At 48.7% G+C, this 19,652-nt stretch overlaps 1 protein-coding gene across 14 annotated transcripts in view; it reads right to left on the bottom strand.

Moving 5' to 3' along the window:
• The window catches only part of chd6 (chromodomain helicase DNA binding protein 6), an 81,451-nt gene that overhangs the window by 21,158 nt on the left and 40,641 nt on the right, over positions 1–19,652 (bottom strand). For all 14 annotated transcript variants that reach the window (XM_049734219.2, XM_049734222.2, XM_049734221.2 and 11 more), the window contains 3 exons: positions 19,296–19,506; positions 7,004–7,199; positions 5,964–6,128 (listed from right to left, as the gene is read on the bottom strand). In XM_049734219.2, the coding sequence (XP_049590176.1) occupies positions 5,964–6,128; positions 7,004–7,199; positions 19,296–19,506 (572 nt within the window). The remainder of the gene's footprint in view (positions 1–5,963; positions 6,129–7,003; positions 7,200–19,295; positions 19,507–19,652) is intronic.

Here is a 19,652-nt window from a genome sequence, read left to right as displayed (position 1 = left end):
GCGCGCATGCAGCATTGTTGACATAAAGGACGATCGATGGATTTAATGATTTGGAGTGACACAGATGGTTTGATAATAATATTGCTTATATGATAGTTATTTGATATATAATTTATATATCGTTATATGGGCCAGTGGAATGATTTGAAGTGCAACCGCCGTCAGCGGCGCGCATTTGGCATTGTTGACATAAAGGATGATCGATGGATTTAATGATTTGGAGTGACACAGATTGTTTGATAATATTGCTGATATAATAGTTATTTGATATATACTTTATATATATCGTTATATAGACCTGTGGAATAATTTTAAGTGCAACTGCGGTCAGCGGCGCAGCACGCATGTGGCATTGTTGACAAAGGACAATCGATGGATTTAATGATTTGGAATGACACAGATGGTTTGATAATCCATCCATCCATCCATCTTCTTCCGTTTATCCAGGGTCGGGTCGCGGGGGCAGCAGCTTTAGGAGGGACTCTCAGACTTCCCTCTCCCCAGCCACTTCATCCAGCTCATCCCGGGGGATCCCAAGGCGTTCCCAGGCCAGCTGAGCGACATAGTCTCCAGCGCGTCCTGGGTCGTCCCCGGGGTCTCCTACCGGCGGGACATGCCCGGAACACCTCCCCAGGGAGGCGTCCAAGAGGCATCCTGATGAGATGCCCAAGCCACCTCATCTGGCTCCTTTCAACGTGGAGGAGCAGCGGCTCTACTGCGAGTCTCTCTCGGATGACCGAGCTTCTCACCTTATCTCTAAGGGAGAGCCCGGACACCCTGCGGAGGAAACTCATTTCGGCCGCTTGTATCCTGGATCTCGTTCTTTCGGTCACGACCAATAGATCGTTACCATAGGTGTGGGTAGGAGCATAGATCGACCGGTAAATCGAGAGGTTTGCCTTTTGGCTCAGCTCTCTCTTCACCACGACAGACCAGTACAGAGTCCGCATTACTGCCGACGTTGCGCCGATCCGCCTGTCGATCTCGCGCTCCAACCTGCCCTCACTCGTGAACAAGACCCCAAGATACTTGAACTCCTCCACTAGGGGCAGGATCTCATCCCTGATCCGGAGAGGGTATTCCACCCTTTTCCGACCGAGAACCATGGACTCGGATTTGGAGGTGCTGACCCTCATCCTGACCGCTTCACACTCGGCTGCGAACTGCTCCAGTGAAAGCTGGAGATCATGGCTTGAAGAAGCCAACAGCACCACGTCGTCTGCAAAAAGCAGAGCGTCCCCGATGTCCACGCAATGTTGTAGAGGCGTGTCAGCCATGACAGCCCCACAACATTAATAACTTTAATAACTCCGGGTGGATGTCATCCACCTTGCCACCGAAGAGTTTTTTAACTACCTCAGTGACTTCGACCCCAGAGATTGGAGAGTCCGCCTCAGAGTCTCCAGGCCCTGCTTCCACAATGGAAGGCGTGTAGGTGGAATTGAGGAGGTCTTCGAAGTATTCTCCCCAACGACTCACGACGTCCCGAGTCGAGGTCAGCAGCACGCCATCTCCACTGTTAACAGTGTTGACGGTGCACTGCTTCCCCCTCCCGAGACGCCGGATGGTGGTCCAGAATTTCCTCGAAGCCGTCCGGAAGTCATTCTCCATGGCCACGCCAAACTCCTCCCATGCCCGGGTTTTTGCCTCAGCAACCGCTGAAGCCGCATTCCGCTTGGCCATCCGGTACGTGTCAGCAGCCTCCGGAGTCCCGCATGCCAAAACGGCCCGATAGGACTCCTTCAGCTTGACGGCATCCCTTACCGCCGGTGTCCACCAGCGGGTTCGGGGTTTACACCAAACCTCAGAATGCTGTGCAAAGCCAAGGAGGAGGCCTACAGGAGTGGGGATTGTGACCTGTTCAGGCAGGCCAGGAACACACTGACTCGAGAGATCAGGAAAGCTAAGAAGAGCTATGGGGAGAGCCTGGAGAGGCACCTATCTGCCAATCGTGATCCCTCAACAGTGTGGAAAGGCCTGCAGAGCATCACAGGCTTCAAGAAACCAAACCCCCGTCCTGTGGAGAACACAAGGCTTGCAAACCAGCTAAACAGGTTTTATTGCAGGTTTGAACGGTCCACCCACACAACAGGACCTCCTGCATCACAATCAATAACCACACCTCCCCCACAACCCCCCTGTTCATACCTCCATCGTTGTTATCACTACCCTCTCTCTTTCAGAAGCCGTGCCCGCACTTCAGATCCGCGAGGAGGAGGTGTGTCAGATGTTCCGGAGACATAAGCTCAGGAAGGCACCAGTCCCAGACGGCGTGTCCCCCTCCAGCCTGAAAGTCTGTGCTGAGCAGCTGGCACCCACCTTTGCACAGATCAACCGTTCCCTGGAACTGTGTGAGGTGCCATCGTGCTTTAAAAGCTCCACCATCATACCGGTGGCCAAGAAGCCCGCCATCACAGGTTTGAATGATTATAGACCTGTCGCCCTGACATCTGTGGTCATGAAATCCTTTGAGAGGCTCGTGTTGAGCCAGCTGAAGGACATCACGGGCCCCCTGGGGTGCGTCCTCTCTCCACTGCTCTTCTCTCTCTACACCAACGTTTGCTCATCAGGCGACTCTTCTGTGAAGCTCCTGAAGTATGCGGACGACACCACTCTCATCGGACTGATCCGGGACGGTGACGAGACTGCGTACAGACAGGAGGTGGAGCGGCTGGTCCACTGGTGCAGCCAAAACCATCTGGAGCTGAACCCGCTCAAGACCGTGGACCAGTCATGACGGTGGACTTCAGGAGAGACCCTTCACCACTTCCACCCCTCACTATCCTCAGTAATGCTATTCCCTTAACAGACACCTTCAAGTTCCTGGGATCCACAATCTCTCGGGACCTGAAATGGACCGGCCACATAGACTCTGTCTGAAAGAAGGCCCAGCAGAGGCTGTACTTTCTGAGACAGCTCAGGAAGTTCAACCTGCCACAGGAGCTGCTGAAGATCTTCTAAACTGCCATCATCCAGTCTGTCCTCTGCACCTACATTACTGTCTGGTTTGGATCGGCCACCAAACAAGACAAGCACAGACTGCAACGGACAAGCACAGACTGCAACGGACAATCAGGACTGCGGAAAAGATAATCGGGACCAACCTCCCATCTATCCAAGACTTGTACCTGTCCAGGACCAGGAAATGTGCAAGTAACATCTATACAGACCCTTCTCACCACGCCCGGACTGTCCATCGGGAGAACCGGGAGTATTCTCGAAGCGCCGGCCCAGGATTGGCCTGCTGGCCTGAGTCTCTCTGCGTCACTCTTTTTTTTTTTTTTCGGCTGCTGGTGCGGCGGCTCGCCTATCAGAGAGACAGGCCAGGCCACTCAGGCCAGGAGCATGTGAGGAGGGAAAGCCGATTGGTTTATATCAATTAACACCCGCCCCCACAGTCCGTATCAACCACACAGCGCGTGTGGAGGAAGGGGTGTGTTAATAGTAATTACTATGTAAGGTGCCGGCTGCTGTAGCTAGCAAACGGTGCAAGTGAGGATAATGGACTCCGAACGTGGTAAAAAGAAGAGGAAAGGCGGAGAGGGACAAAAAAAGAAAGGCGCTGGAGGAGGACGCGGCCAAATGCAGAAAAGTTACGGATTTATTCAGCCCCCCCCCACACACACACGGTGCCATTAAAAACTGTGTGTGCCGGCGCGTGTATCCATGCCAGTTTGCATGTGTTGCGTGTATATGTGCCACTGCCATGTAATAAGGCTGTCCCTCTGCTAATTTATAGTTAGATTTAGTTCTAGTTGATTTTGTAAGTTGAAGAGTCATTTGTTAGTCTTTCTTACTTGCACATTCCTCTAAAATTTGTAACTGGCCCTGGCTAAATTAATATTAAAATATATGTCTATGTTTCCTATGCAAAGGTGGAAATATTGCCAGTTTTGGTGCTTCAGAAAGTAGGTCAGCGCAGCTGACAGGTATGACTATGCATGAAACATTTGGTAAAAAAAGCATATATTTAACCATATCATTCTTTTGATATTGATTAAATGTATTCTTGTCAATAATATAATTATTATGCTGGTTGTTCTGACACTCCCAGCAGATGCAGAGTATACTGGCAAGACAAGTCCAGGGAGCAGTGCAAGGGTAAGGCCAACTCAGGACACACACAGACAGACAGTCAGACTCAGAGACCTTTTGATTATTTTGCTCGCCCTCATTCTAGAGATTTTGATTTGTTTTTTCCGGTACCACCCACAACAAAACCCAAAGAATGATTGTGTGCATGTGTGTGCGCACAAATGTGTTTTGCTTGTGCCCATGCATTTAAGGGTGTTTTCACACCTGGACCCTTTTAAAAGAACCAAAGTCAGGCCTCTTTTAAGTGGACGAAAAAGTGGACCAAGAGGAAACACACTCAGTTCTTTTTGTGTTCACATTGTGAGTGTATTTCAAAGAGGACCGAGTTCTCTTTCTGGTTCAGTTCAGCCTTGATGGGGCCTCAGTCCTCTTTCTGTTCACACTAGGTCCTCTAGAGCTCTCATACTCCCACTGCACTGCATTCTGGGTAGTTTTCAGTTGGAGCAAAATGTCTGCTGCTGTGCTTGCACTGGTGTGTTTTCTGGTGAAATTAGCGCACAAAACAAGGGAAAATAGAGTTACATATGAACACAAAAAGTGGGTGGTAGATAGTTGTGATTTAATGCTGTCGTCGTTCCAAATTTCCAAAAGACATTCCGTTTCGTCTTCTCCCCAAACTATGCCGCGTCCAGGTGCCATGGCAGAACTTTGAACGACACATGCTTCTCTACGTTTACCATTAGAACCACGGTCACGACCACGACTTGCTGCTGCCATACTTTAGATTCTCTGTTCTCTACAATTTTGTTTTTACGCCTACAGTCACGTGACCAATCTACGGCAAGCCAAGGAGGTTACAATACAGTGCAAAAAGGCGAAGTGAATCCAGTGCGCTTTGTGTTCACAATGCACAGATTAGGTGAACCGTACCGTTGACTTTTTAGCGAACCGTACTGAGACCACCTCCTGAGGTGGTCTCAGTACGGTTCGTTTTAAAGGGGCCTGAGTGTTCACATATGCACAAAAAATGCTGAGTCATCGATCTGAGTTCGTTTAGAGGGCTGAAAGGGACCAAGTGTGAAAACACCCTAAGTGTGGGTGTGAACATGCACGTGTGGGCAAGGCCAGGGTGGCCTGGTTACATAATTGACTCCTGGCCTGAAAAAATCTCTGTGACCTGCTTCTCACCCAGGTCACAATTGTTTAAAACTACTCCCCTCCGGACGGCGTTACAGAGCCCTATACGCCAAAACCAGCAGACACAGACACAGCTTCTTTCCCCAGGCTGTCGCTCTGATGAACTCACACCACTCAGAGTCTCAGAGACATCACTGGGCAATAAATACTGTTCTTGCCACTTAAATGTTGTTAGTAACCTGAATGTTGTTAGTCGCTTAAATGTTGTACAGAGACTGGGATCAACCGGAGTCAAATTCCTTGTTTAGCATGCACAAACTTGGCCAATGATTCTGATTCTAGTACAAGAATAAGAATTACAGGTCACCAAGTTAAAAAAAAAAAAAAAGGATGATCCCTGATTTGATCACAAGATGGATTAACCTATTTGAGACAATTCTGTGCAAAAAGACAAAACTGTTTAAAAATATTGTTGTTGTTATTTTTTTCAATCCAAACCGTATGTGCTGACAACAACTGCAGCACAGGACATCCCTGGAGTGGAGGAGATTTTGTTTAGTGACTCACCGTCAAATTATGACACTGATTTTTGCAATGAAATGCCAAGTATCTGCCAATCAGATTTCCGTTAAGTCTCGGACAAATCATCGAACGTGTGTGACGACTGGCCATGAGGCGAATACGGTCGAGTTTTAGTACTGTAGTTTTGAAGTCACTGAAGGACGGTTCACTAAATTGTGAGGACTTTTGTCACATTGCCCTGCTGGCCCAGCCAGACGGACATGTCTCACCCCGTTGAGGCCGCCCTTGCGGTTGATGTCCTGGAGGACGGCCTTGTCCAGGCCCAGCTTGAGGCTGGCCTTGTCAAACATCTCTCGCTCGTAGGAGTTCCTGGTGATGAGGCGGTACACCTTGACCGCTTTGCTCTGGCCGATGCGGTGGCAGCGCGCCTGAGCCTGGCGGGGGAAGCGGACACACGACGTTTTGATTACTCCCTAATCTACCCATATATCAATTCTGCCAACATAATTTGGGCCAGCACTCATCCTACCAAGTTGAATCGCATTTATTGTCTACAAATTGGCCTACCTTGTTCATTGACTACCGCTATTCCAGGAACTATCAATTCTCAGCTTATACCAGGTAAACTTTCTCCACACAGCTCAGTTTGTCTTCCAAGCAACCCACAATCTGTTCCCCAATACACTCAATAGCTTTTACAGGAGAAGGGAAGACTATCACTGTCATAACACCAGAAATAAGGCTAGACTTGAGTTGCCCACCATACGAACTTCCCTGTCCAACTGTAGTCTTCATTTCAAGGGTGCCAAAGTATTTAATCAACTTCCTATCCATTTCTTTGACCTTTCGTCCTTCATGTTTAAAACTGTTGTTAAATGACACATATTCACAAATCACAACTATAGTAGTATTACCTGAGTTAGGTTGCTTGTTACCTTGGCTACTGTTATTATTTTGCCTTGATGTTGCTATTATTTGTTTACTAAGGATTTATTAACATTATTTGTTTATTAAGTTTTTATTACCATCCCTTTGTAATTACAGTGATTTCAATCCTACTTAAAATGGTAGGCTAATTGATTGATTATATATTTTTTATAAAACTTTCTTTAATTTTAACTTGAAATCTGAGGGAGACACCTTATAAGCCCGTCAGGGTTTCTAGTCTTCCTTGCGCATGACTATTTTCTTTATTTTTTTTTCTTTATATGATATTTATGTTATTATGTGTGCGCTAACTAAAAATAAATAAATAAATAAAAAAAGGGCTCGCTCAGAAAACCCCCCCAAAGGCAGGACGAGCGGCTACCTGCAAGTCGTTCTGCGGGTTCCAATCCGAGTCAAAGATGATACAGGTGTCGGCAGCCGTCAGGTTGATGCCCAGGCCGCCCGCCCGCGTGCACAGCAGGAAGACAAAGCGGTCCGAGTCCGGCTTGCAGAAGCGGTCAATGGCCGCCTGACGCAAGTTGCCGCGGACGCGTCCGTCGATGCGCTCGTACGTGTAGCTGAGGACAGGCATACACGTGCACAAAGTTGGGTTAGAAAACAACTGATCACTCCAACGTACGTATTCACAGTGTTCATATTCATCAGCCCTTTCAGACATCCTTGGTGGATAATGGCTTTAAATTCCTGGTAGTTCATAGTACTGGGTATCTATGTATTGAGAGTACCTTTGCTAGCTTTCCTATTTGTGTGCACGTGTTTCTTTTTATCGGTTGTGTTTCACATGTAAGTCGAATTAATTTTTTTAATTTTGATCCGTTCTTGTCTTGTACTGTCTGTTTGTGTCAATAATTTGTAGTGATTATGTAGTAAAAAAGATTGTGTTATACAAGTACAAATAAAGTGTTGGGGCAAAAAAAGCTAACTCCAACCTGCTAATAAGTTCATGGGAGAGTTGTTTATTCGACCGAGCAATGATTTACGCTTGCCGGTAAATGGATTAGATTGACCGATGACCGGAACCTGACAATGAGTATATTCAACTGGCCAATAGTGTAAAGATGTTGGTGTACAGTAATCCCTCGCTACATCGCAGTTCATTTATCGCGGCTTCAATACATCGCGGACCACCACCAAAAATAACAAAAATTCTAAATGAAAAATCTAAATTGAGGGATTATGGCATGAAAGTTGCCCGCACGCCAGCAGAAGGCAGGGAGTGCCCACACAATTGCAGTACGTACAACACTTGTACCTTGTTATAAAAAAGTTGTTATAACCTTGTTATACATGTTTTTATAATGAAAGAGTTCTTAAAAATATATTTACAGTATGTACACTTGTATCTTGTTATAAAAAAGTTGTTTATAATAAGAGTTCTAAAAACATATTTACAGAATGTGTACTTTTGCGACATCTACATACATGTCATGAATACAATTAATATAGTATTTACATGTTTGAAACTATTATTTGTTGTTCTAATGATAACGTATGCACTTATATGGTTTAATATACATTTATTGATACACAAAATGAAGTCCTCGCCTTCCAACACTCGATTGATGTTATCTGCCTCCAAGAGACTCACATTGGCACAGAGGAAGCGGGCCGCTTCACCATCAAAGTCCTTGACCTCCTGTGCTACATCCCACATGCCACCTATATCCGCTCTGGCAAACCACTTAACAACACATTTCTCTGACACCATAACTATCGGTGGTTTCAATATTGTCAATGTGTACAAGCCCCCTAGTGCCAACTGGGATGTGCAGGTCCTACCCACACTACCCCACCCTGCCATCTATGTGGGAGATTTCAACAGCCACCACCCTGACTTGGGATACCCAACAGCGGATAGCGATGGAGAAGCACTTTCAGACTGGGCATCTAAAAATGACCATGCCCTGATACACGATCCCAAACAAAGAGGAACCTTCCACTCCGCCAGGTGGAAGAAAGACTACTCTCGTGACCTGTGTTGTGTCAGCTCTTTGAATGAAACGCCATATCCTGCTCAGATCCTCATCCTTGACGACTTTCCACACGGTGAACACCGCCTCTTGCTCATACACGTTGGCCTACAGCTTTCAGTCATAAACAGCCCGAGGAAGATGCGCTGGAACTTCCGCAAAGCCTACTGGAAGAAATACAGTGAAACTCTGGATAGGAGTGCTGTCACCTTCCCACTCCACACCATCACTGTAGATGAAGCCTACAATCGCTTCTGCAGCGCTATCTACAAAACTGCCCACTCACATGAGGCTACCAACCCCTGTACGTCCCGTGCCTGGACAAAGAAAGCGCTGCGCTCCTCCAAGCCTATAAAACATCAGGGGACCCTGAGATAGCAGACCATCTCATTGAATTGCTAACTACAGCTCGGCGAAGGAAATGGTAGGAGACAGTAGCTGCCCTGAACTTTACACACTCTAGCAGGAAATGCTGGAGCCTCATCTGCCGTCTAGGAGCTGCACAAAAGCCCCCCAGCCAAAACCGAGCATCCGTCACATCCAATTGAGTTGCATCCCACCTACTGGCAATTGCAAAAGTAACTCAAGACAAACCCACCAGAAGAGCAGTTTCATTTGAGCTAAAGAAACACCAACAAGTGCTCAGAAAGATAGAATTCCCGAGCCTTTTGAGGTTGCTGAACTGGAGAAAGTCTTGCAGGGCCTGAAATGTGGAAAGGCAGCAGGATATGACAACATCTCTCCAGAGTTCATGAAACACCTTGGCCCCTGAGCCCAAACCTGGCTGACACAATTCTACACTAGGTTTGTAAAAACAAATTCGATCCCAAAGAAATGGCGGACAGCAAACGTTATTGTCATACCAAAACCTGGCAAAGACCACAAACTGCTAGCCAGCTACCGCCCAATCTCCCTACTCAGCGTTCCTTTCAAAATCTTGGAACGACTAATTCTACAACGTATTTCGCCAGGAGTAGAGGAACTTCTTTGTGTGGATCAGGCAGGTTTCCGCAAGGACCGCAGCACAGGAGAACATGTACTGGCCCTATCCACATTCATCGAAAATGGTTTCGAGAGGAGACTGAAGACAGGGACTGTGTTTCTCGATATCACAGTCGCCTATGATACTGTCTGGCACAAAGGCCTCCTACTCAAACTCACAAAAGCGCTCCCTGCCTGGGCAACGGCAATAATACAAACTCTGCTGACAAACAGAAGGTTCAGAGTGTTAAGTTGAATAACGACAATAACGACAACTGTGCGTCTCACTAGACTTAACTTGTACACCTGCACAACGTGACAACTTTACCACCACCGAATCATTTCCTTGACTCCCAACATACAACACGTCTGCACATGCGCAGTAGGAAAAGCATATAACAAATGCATATAACAAACGCGCAGTAGGAAAAGCATAACAAACTCCTCTTTTTTCTTTAAAGAAAAGCAGCGCAAAGAAAATATTTCCTTCCATTTTTTTTTTTTTTACCTTAACCTTAACATATAACCAAATTTAAGGTTTCAGCTGCCATACACCTTCACTGAGGGCCCTCAGCAAAACGAGTGCAGATGCCCCTTTCTTGGTCAGTCAGCGAGTTGCTCCTTAGTCGCTGGCCACAGGATCTGCTGAATAGTTCCAGAGCTGAGGAGTTCCTTCATACTGCTGATCTCGAGTCTGAGTCTTTTCTCTGTTACAGATTTGTTGGATTTGATGGCGTCAAAAAGAGAGTGGTTGTCTGTTACACAAACAATAGGCAAATTATTTCGTTTACAGTCACCTGTGGTGAGCTCTGAATACAGTGTGGCTAAGAAGACTGCACTGTCAATACCATCTCCAAGTGCCAAAGTCTCTCTTTATGAAGTGCCTCGAACAACTCTCCTGATCCTCTTTGATTGCCAGCATATAGGTGAGAATCTTCCAGTTTCTCCCATAAGCATGATGAGATGCCCCCCTTGAGTGCCTCCATCTGGAAGATTTCCCATGGACGAATCACTGAACACCACCAGCTTTAGGGAGCTGTCTTTTCCCAAGCACTGAAACTTCAAAGTCCCGTCCTCCGACTTAAGTTTCCTGATCAGTTTATTTGCACAATGCAGAGTCTGGACTGTGGCATGCTTTGTACTGGATGCTAGGATGGATATGTCACATATTATGTCAGGTCTGCTTTGTCTCACTACCCACAGTATCTGGCCAATTTTTGACTTGAGCATGTCATGTTCAGTGTCTGTTAAGGGGGCCTCTCGCTGTGTGGCTCTGGTAGGGTCAATAGGAATGGGTTAAAGATTTTCTATGTACGTCCATTGTTGCACCTGTATTTCATGCTGCAAAGAGAGAACCTCCATTCCAATGTAGCTGAAGCTGTTGTGTTCTTTGAAATGACTTTCATGGCGAATCTTTCTGAACCCCCCCAGATGAAGTCGCCCACATGACAAGCAAGGACTCCCATCACAATGCCAGAGTCAACTAACCAGTAAAACACTGCAGGGTCCACTTTTGACACAATACCTCCTGACTGCTGCACAATGTCTTTCACCCTGTTGTACCAGTACAGAGAACCGTCTGCCAGGCGATAAACACACTTTTTCAATTTCCACACAGTTCCTTTGCTCTGTGTTTCCTGGGGGGGGGGGCGAATGTAGACATTTCTGGTTAACTCTTTACCTTGCAAAAAGGCTGCTTTAATGTCCATAGAGTTCAGCTGCTATTTCTTTTGACATATAACAGCCATAATCATTTTTAAAGACTCTGAGGCACATGTGGGTGAGTCTGTGTTCATTTCCTCAAAGCCTCTTGCAACTAACCTGGCTTTGGGTACGACCCCCTGTGGTGTTTCCTTGAGTGTGCACACCCACCTTGTGGAGATGCATTTCTGACCTTCATCTTTGACCTCTTCAAACACATTGTTCTGTTTCCAGTTGCTGAGTTCAGCATGTTTGGCAGAAATTAAGGCATCATCATTCACTATCAGTATGTCCTCTACATGGCAGTCTGTACATAAGTCAGCATGCTCAGTTGGACCCAGCTGAAGATTGTCCACTTGGCCCAAGTCCACTGATCCAGTTGTGCCAGCAATTTCCTCAGGTTCTGTATACTGTAAGTTGCACCAGTTTTTGTATGTTCCAGTGGACTTTCCTGCCCGGCTGACGATTTTTCCGGTTTGTGCTTGGCCACTTACACTGTCTGTATATGTGACTACCTGTCCAGTTTTCAGCTTTAGTCCTTATATAATAGTATTTGAACATGCTGATGTGTGAGAGGGCTCATTGTTATCCTCAGCATCTTCATCGTTTGAGGGTGCCTCTTCCTCACTTTCATCTACAGAGTTATTTTCAAAAAGTCCTGCTTCTGGTAAGGTGACATTTTCAGTTCTCATTAACGGCTCATCTCTTTCCCTCAACACACAGCTATCAACTCTTCGAAGTCTGGATTGATGCACACGGACATAAGTGCCCGCGTGGCGAAAAAAATATCACCACACCATCTTGGACCTTTCCACTCTGTTGAATCCACCCGTTTATAGTAAACGTTATCCCCCGTTTCATACAGGTCATCAGTGGGTCGCTGTTGTTTACGAAGGGCTCTTCGGATCTGCTCAGAGCATTCTGCTTCTGTGAATGCTTTCCTTGTGGCATGCAATGCTGAGATGTGTTGAGCTATCCAAGTAGACATGCTAGTCCCTTCCAGAGCTGGCGGCTTATCAATGAGAACTGACGGCAGATTTGGGTTCTGCCCGAACACAAGTTGGTAAGGACTGTAGCCATGCACATTATGCATAGAGTTTTTTGCCATCAGGGCCCAGTCAAGGGCTGTCTTCCAATCACATCCGTTGTCTTTCTTTACGTTCAACAGGATTTCAGTGAGGGTTTGATTATGCCTTTCTAAGAGGCCATTGCTCCATGGGCTATATGCTGCAGTTGTTTTCACTTCCATGTTAAAGTTTTCAGCCAAGTCCCTCATTTCTTCATTATTAAATTCACCCCCATTGTCAGTGAACAGTCTGCGTGGAGGGCCATGAACACTTATCCAGCAGTGAATAAAGTGCTTCACAATCTCTTTGGATTTCTTTGTGGTAATAATGCTCCCTGCACTGAATCTTGTGAAGTGGTCAATGGCATGTAAATACCACACCCCTGGCTTGAGCTCATGTAAGTCCATAGCTACAGTTTCATTGTAGGCTGAGGCCATGGATAGACCTACTGCTGGCTTTTGCTTTGGTTTACTATACCCGATGCATGTCTCACAGTTTTTTACAATTTCATGAAGGATTGTGATGCACTCCTCATCAGTATTACCTGAGCAGGTCAGTAGTTTATTCAGTCTGTCAACTGAGGCATGTCCAAACTGTTTGTGCAATTTCAATAGCACCTTTTGTTTCTCTTGTTTTGTCATATGTTCTGTCACAATAAGGATCTCGTTTTCATTTAGGGTGTCACTTCCATCTGGGGTATTCAAGTTCACACAATAATGTCCTGATGATGTAAATTCAAGTTTCACTGGTTACTTAAACATTATGGCCTTGTTATTCTCAATGTCCAAAACAGTACCAGCTCTTTTCCGTGAAGTCTTGCTTAAAAGCAAAGGGATATCGGCTGGGACAACTTCTGTCTCAATTTGGCATTTAGTTTGTGCTATCACAGCTGGGATTTTCACTTTCTTTGTAGAATGGTGATTTTCCATCCATCCATCCATCCATCTTCTTCCGCTTATCCGGGGTCGGGTCGCGGGGGCAACAGCTTCAGGAGGGACTCCCAGACTTCCCTCTCCCCAGCCACTTCATCCAGCTCATCCCGGGGGATCCCAAGGCGTTCCCAGGCCAGCTGAGAGACATAGTCTCTCCAGTGCGTCCTGGGTCGTCCCCGGGGTCTCCTACCGGTGGGACATGCCCGGAACACCTCCCCAGGGAGGCGTCCAGGAGGCATCCTGATAAGATGCCCGAGCCACCTCATCTGGCTCCTCTCAACGTGGAGGAGTAGCGACTCTACTCCGAGTCTCTCCCGGATGACCGAGCTTCTCACCCTATCTCTAAGGGAGAGCCCGGACATCCTGCGGAGAAAACTCATTTCGGCCGCTTGGATCCGAGATCTCGTTCTTTCGGTCACGACCCATAGCTCGTGACCATAGGTGAGGGTAGGAGCGTAAATCGACCGGTAAATTGAGAGCTTTGCCTTTTGGCTCAGCTCTCTCTTCACCACAACGGACCGGTACAGGGTCCGCATTACTGCCGACGCTGCACCGATCCGCCTGTCGATCTCACGCTCCATCCTCCCCTCACTCGTGAAAAAGACTCCAAGATACTTGAACTCCTCCACTTGGGGCAGGATCTCATCCCCGATCCGGAGAGGGCATTCCACCCTTTTCCGATTGAGGACCATGGACTCGGATTTGGAGGTGCTGACCCTCATCCCGACCGCTTCACACTCGGCTGCGAACCGTTCCAGCGAGAGCTGGAGATCACGGCCTGAAGAAGCCAACAGCACCACGTCATCTGCAAAAAGCAGAGACGCGATGCTGAGGTCCCCAAACCGGACCCCCTCAACGCCTCGGCTGCGCCTAGAAATTCTGTCCATAAAAATTATGAACAGAATCGGTGACAAAGGGCAGCCTTGGCGGAGTCCAACCCTCACTGGGAACGAATCCGACTTACTGCCGGAAATGCGGACCAGACTCTGGCATCGGTGATACAGGGACCGAACCGCCCTTATCAGTTGGCTCGGCACCCCGTACTCCCGAAGCACCCTCCACAGAACCTCCCGAGGGACACGGTCGAACGCCTTCTCCAAGTCCACAAAACACATGTGGACTGGTTGGGCAAACTCCCATGCACCCTCGAGGATCCTGCCGAGGGTGTAGAGCTGGTCCACTGTTCCACGGCCAGGACGAAAGCCACACTGCTCCTCCTGAATCCGAGGTTCGACCTCCCGACGGACCCTCCTCTCCAGCACCCCTGAATAGACCTTACCAGGGAGGCTGAGGAGTGTGATTCCCCTGTAATTGGAACACACCCTCCGGTCCCCCTTCTTAAAGAGGGGAACCACCACCCCAGTCTGCCAATCCAGAGGCACTGTCCCCGATGTCCACGCAACGTTGTAGAGGCGTGTCAGCCATGACAGCCCCACAACATCCAGAGCCTTTAAGAACTCTGGGCGGATCTCATCCACCCCCGGGGCCTTGCCACCGAGGAGTTTTTTAACTACCTCAGTGACTTCGACCCCAGAGATTGGAGAATCCGCCTCAGAGTCTCTAGGCCCTGCTTCCTCAATGGAAGGCGTGTAGGTGGAATTGAGGAGGTATTCGAAGTATTCTCCCCACCGACTCACGACGTCCCGAGTCGAGGTCAGCAGCACGCCATCCCCACTGTAAACAGTGTTGACGTTGCACTGCTTCCCCCTCCTGAGACGCCGGATGGTGGACCAGAATTTCCTCGAAGCCGTCCGAAAGTCATTCTCCATGGCCTCACCGAACTCCTCCCACGCCCGGGTTTTTGCCTCAGCAACCGCCGAAGCCGCGTTCCGCTTGGCCATCCGGTACCTGTCAGCTGCCTCCGGAGTCCCGCAGGCCAAAACGGCCCGATAGGACTCCTTCTTCAGCTTGACGGCATCCCTTACCGCCGGTGTCCACCAGCGGGTTCGGGGGTTGCCGCCACGACAGGCACCAACGACCTTACGGCCACAGCTCCGGTCGGCCGCCTCAACAATGGAGGCGCGGAACATGGTCCACTCAGACTCAATGTCCCCCGCCTCCCCCGGGACATGGGAAAAGCTCTGCCGGAGGTGGGAGTTGAAGCTCTTCCTGACAGGAGATTCTGCCAGACGTTCCCAGCAGACCCTCACAGAGCGTTTGGGTCTGCCAGGTCGGACCGGCATCTTCCCCCACCATCGGAGCCAACCCACCACCAGGTGGTGATCAGTTGACAGCTCCGCCCCTCTCTTCACCCGAGTGTCCAAAACATGCGGCCGCAAATCCGATGACACTACTACAAAGTCGATCATCGAACTGCGGCCTAGGGTGTCCTGGTGCCAAGTGCACACATGGACACCCTTATGTTTGAACATGGTGTTCATTATTGAAAATCCGTGTCGAGCACAGAAGTCCAACAATAGAACACCGCTCGGGTTCAGATCAGGGGGGCCGTTCCTCCCAATCACGCCCTTCCAGGTCTCACTGTCATTGCCCACGTGAGCATTGAAGTCACCCAGTAGAACGATAGAGTCCCCAGAAGGAGCGCTCTCCAGCACTTCCTCCAGGGACCCCAAGAAGGGTGGGTACTCTGAGCTGCTGTTTGGTGCATAGACACAAACAACAGTCAGGACCCGTCCCCCCACCCGAAGGCGGAGGGAGGCTACCCTCTCGTTCACCGGGGTGAACCCCAATGTGCAGGCGCCCAGCCGGGGGGCAATAAGTATACCCACACCTGCTCGACGCCTCTCACCGTGGGCAACTCCAGAGTGGAAGAGAGTCCAGCCCCTCTCGAGAGGGCTTGTACCGGAACCCAAACTGTGTGTGGAGGCTAGTCCGACTATATCTAGTCGGAATCTTTCTGCCTCACACACCAGCTCGGGCTCCTTTCCAGCCAGAGAGGTGACATTCCATGTCCCAAGAGCCAGCTTCTGCAGCCGGGGATCAGACCGCCAAGGTCCCCGCCTTTGGCTGCCGCCCAGCTCACATTGCACCCGACCCCTTCGGCCCCTCCCACAGGTGGTGAGCCCATGGGAAGGGGAACCCACGTTTCCATTTCGGGCTATGCCCGGCCGGGCCCCATGGGCGAAGGCCCGGCCACCAGACGCTCGCCTTCGAGCCCCGCCTCCAGGCCTGGCTCCAGAGGGAGGCCCCGGTGACCCGCGTCCGGGCGAGGGAAAACTAAGTCCATTTATATTACTCATCATAAGGGGCTTGTGATTTTCCCATCACCAAACTGGACAGAACTTGAAGGCCCTGCAGCGCATAGTGAATACGGCTAGTAAGATTATTGGTGCTTCGCTCCCCTCCCTGAAGGACATTTACACCTCCCATCTCGCCCGCAAGGCAATCTCGATTGCCAGAGATGTGAGTCACCCGGCTCACTCTTTGTTTGACCTTCTGCCCTCTGGGAAGAGGTACAGGAGCCTGCGCTCCCGCACCACCAGACTCGCCAACAGCTTCTTTCTCCAGGCTGTTAGGGCCCTGAACTCGCTACCCCCTTCTGCGTAGCGTGTGGCACTGTTGCGCTATTTTCGGGAATGTCTGCTGTACGCGCACTTGCTCCTTTTTTTTTCCTGCTCCTCTTATTTATTTATTTATTGTTGTGTTATTTATTCATTATTTATTCAGCACGCTTTTGTTATACTTGTTACTTGTTTGTCTGTTGTGAGCCATGTCTTGTCACCGTGGGATAGGGGGGAACGAAATTTCGGTTTCTTTGTGTGTCTTTGGCATGTGGAGAAATTGACAATAAAGCTGACTTTGACTTTTCACATCTTTCATTTTCAATAACTCATAATAATGATCAAGCCATTTTTCACCACACACTGTTCTGGTGCAAGCTGTATCAATTACAGCAGATCCTAGAGACTCCACCATGAAAATCTCTGTGTTAGTCAATGCATCTTTAGACAATAAGGTAATGTTGCATTCATCAACCTCCGTTTGTCGTTCTTCTTCTGTTAGTTTAGCATGTTCATTTTTGTGGGGGCAGTCTTTTGCCCAGTGATATAAACTTTGGCAGACTGCACATCTCGTTCTTCTACCATATCTGTCAAATAGATTGGTACCTTGAACAGCTGCTTGTTGTCTCGGATTTAACCTACTTTCTCTCCTGCCGGCAAACCTTGTGTAGTAGGCATCGTCAGTTCCATCTCCGCTCACCTGCAGTGCACCGACTTCGCCTTGTGGTGTATTGTCGCTAAATATCCTCTTCAAGGCAGCCTTCATGTTGTCAAACGTGAGGCTTGGACAAGGTAAGTGCCAACTGTTTGTCTTTAATATAAAGTCCCGCAGTGTCTGGCAGCTTAAAAGCTAACACCGCATTTGGTAACTCCATTTTGAACTGGCTTATTCTGTTGTACCTCCGTTCAAACTCGACCATTGAAATGCCCGTGTCTTTCGTTATCCGGTCAAACTCCGTATATGCCTCGTATTGGCGGTCCTTTTCCTCCTTCAAAAACACAGAGTCCAGTTTTCCCAAAAGTGTAGTCATTCCATCATCTGCATTCAAATCCCCTGCGGATATTTCCAGCGCGCTGTCTCTCGCTCTTCCCGTTAGCGACAAGGCAACCGCCAAAGCCTGCTTCTTTTTATCCAAGTCCGTAACAAGTCTCTATATTTCGACTTCATTTTTCCAACTTTCGTAAGAATTCGTCTCATCAAACGCTGGCGGAACTTTGTAATTACCAGCGGCCATCCTCTGCTACCATGTTAAGTTGAATAACGACAATAACGACAACTGTGCGTCTCACTAGACTTTACTTGTACATCTGCACAACGTGACAACTTTACCACCACCAAATCATTTCCTCGATTCCCAACATACAACACGTCTGCACATGCACAGTAGGAAAAGCATATAACAAATGCATATAACAAACGCGCAGTAGGAAAAGCATAACACAGAGTTCACCTCGGTCAGAATACGAGTGCATGGAGAAGGCAGACAAACGGGCTGCTCAGTTCTAGCTCCAAGTTGTTCAATCTCTACCCAAATGACCTACCCACCACCAAATCCCGGAAATTCATCTATGCAGATGACATCTGTCTGGCATTTCAAGCACTAGACTTCGATTAACTGGAACGGGTGCTCACAGAAGATCTTGCCAAACTGGACCAGTTCTGCAAAACCTGGCGCCTAAAGCCAAGCCCAGCAAAAAATGTATTACATCTCCATAATGCAAAAGCCGCCAGAGAACTAAACATCTACCTGGGTGGAGTCAAGCTGAAGCATGCCTCGAACCCAACAGACCTTGGAGTGACCCTTGACCGGACCCTATCTTTCAAGGAACACCTAAAAGGGACGGCAGCCAAAGTTAAATCAAGGAACAACCTGCTCTGCAAACTCGCTGGTGTAAAATGGGGGGCAGCAGCGTCCACACTGCCACCTCAGCACTGGCCCTTGCATACTGTGCAGCTAAATATTGTGCCCCTGTCTGGTCAAGGTCCCCCCACACTCACTGTGTGGACACCCAGCTCAACACAACCATGAGGACCATAACCGGGACTGTCCGCTCAACACCACTCCTCTGGCTTCCTGTCCTATCAAACATCCCCCCCAAACACATATCCGGCGAGGAGCAGCCACTCATAAGGTGGTTCAAAAGATCAAAGACTCCCCATCTACCGATCTATACAGACATCTACAACCCACCCACTGCTCGACTCCCGTCCAGACGACCAATTAGGAAGAACATCCCACCAACCGACTTCACCATCCAGCTGGCTTGGAAAATGGAATGGGAGTCCAAGGAGGTCCCAAACAAACACTTGGTGCCAGACCCAACCAACAGGTCCCTAGCACCAAACTTCCAAGAAGACAGTGGTCCACATCCAATCGTTTCAGGACTGGACATGGCCCCTGCTTGGCCAGCCTTCACAAATGGGGCACTTCCTAAACTGTTGGTTAGTGTCTCAGAGTGAGCACTGACCTCTCAGTCCATGTATAGGAGTGGCCACCAAGGGCTGTAACAAATGAGCAAAGTGTCTTGGCGCGCGCTCACCGTCTCTGTATGAGGTAGTCCTCGAGGATGTCGAGGCAGCGGACCATCTGCGAGAAGACCAGGACCTTGTGTCCACCGCTCAGCAGTTTGGGCAGCAGCTTGTCAATGAGCACTAGCTTGCCAGCCGCCTGTATCATTGCCTGCAGCTGCAAGTCGCAGGCGTCGGCCCCGTGACTCTTGCGGAAGCTCTCCAGGATCTTCTCCTCGGCCCCTGCCCAGACAACAGTCCGTCACGCTAGAAGCCAAGTTGCTAGCAACTCCCAACACAAATTTTTTGAGCGACCAATAACTTGAACCTGTTGGAAATGTATCGCAACTAGCAGTGACTTAACTATCAGACTGAGCAATAACTCAAAT

This window comes from Syngnathus scovelli, chromosome 11 (assembly GCF_024217435.2).
Source record: "Syngnathus scovelli strain Florida chromosome 11, RoL_Ssco_1.2, whole genome shotgun sequence".
Taxonomy (NCBI): Eukaryota; Metazoa; Chordata; class Actinopteri; order Syngnathiformes; family Syngnathidae; genus Syngnathus; species Syngnathus scovelli.
Note: the sequence above shows the minus strand (reverse complement) of the source record. Positions and strands in the feature narration are given on the sequence as shown.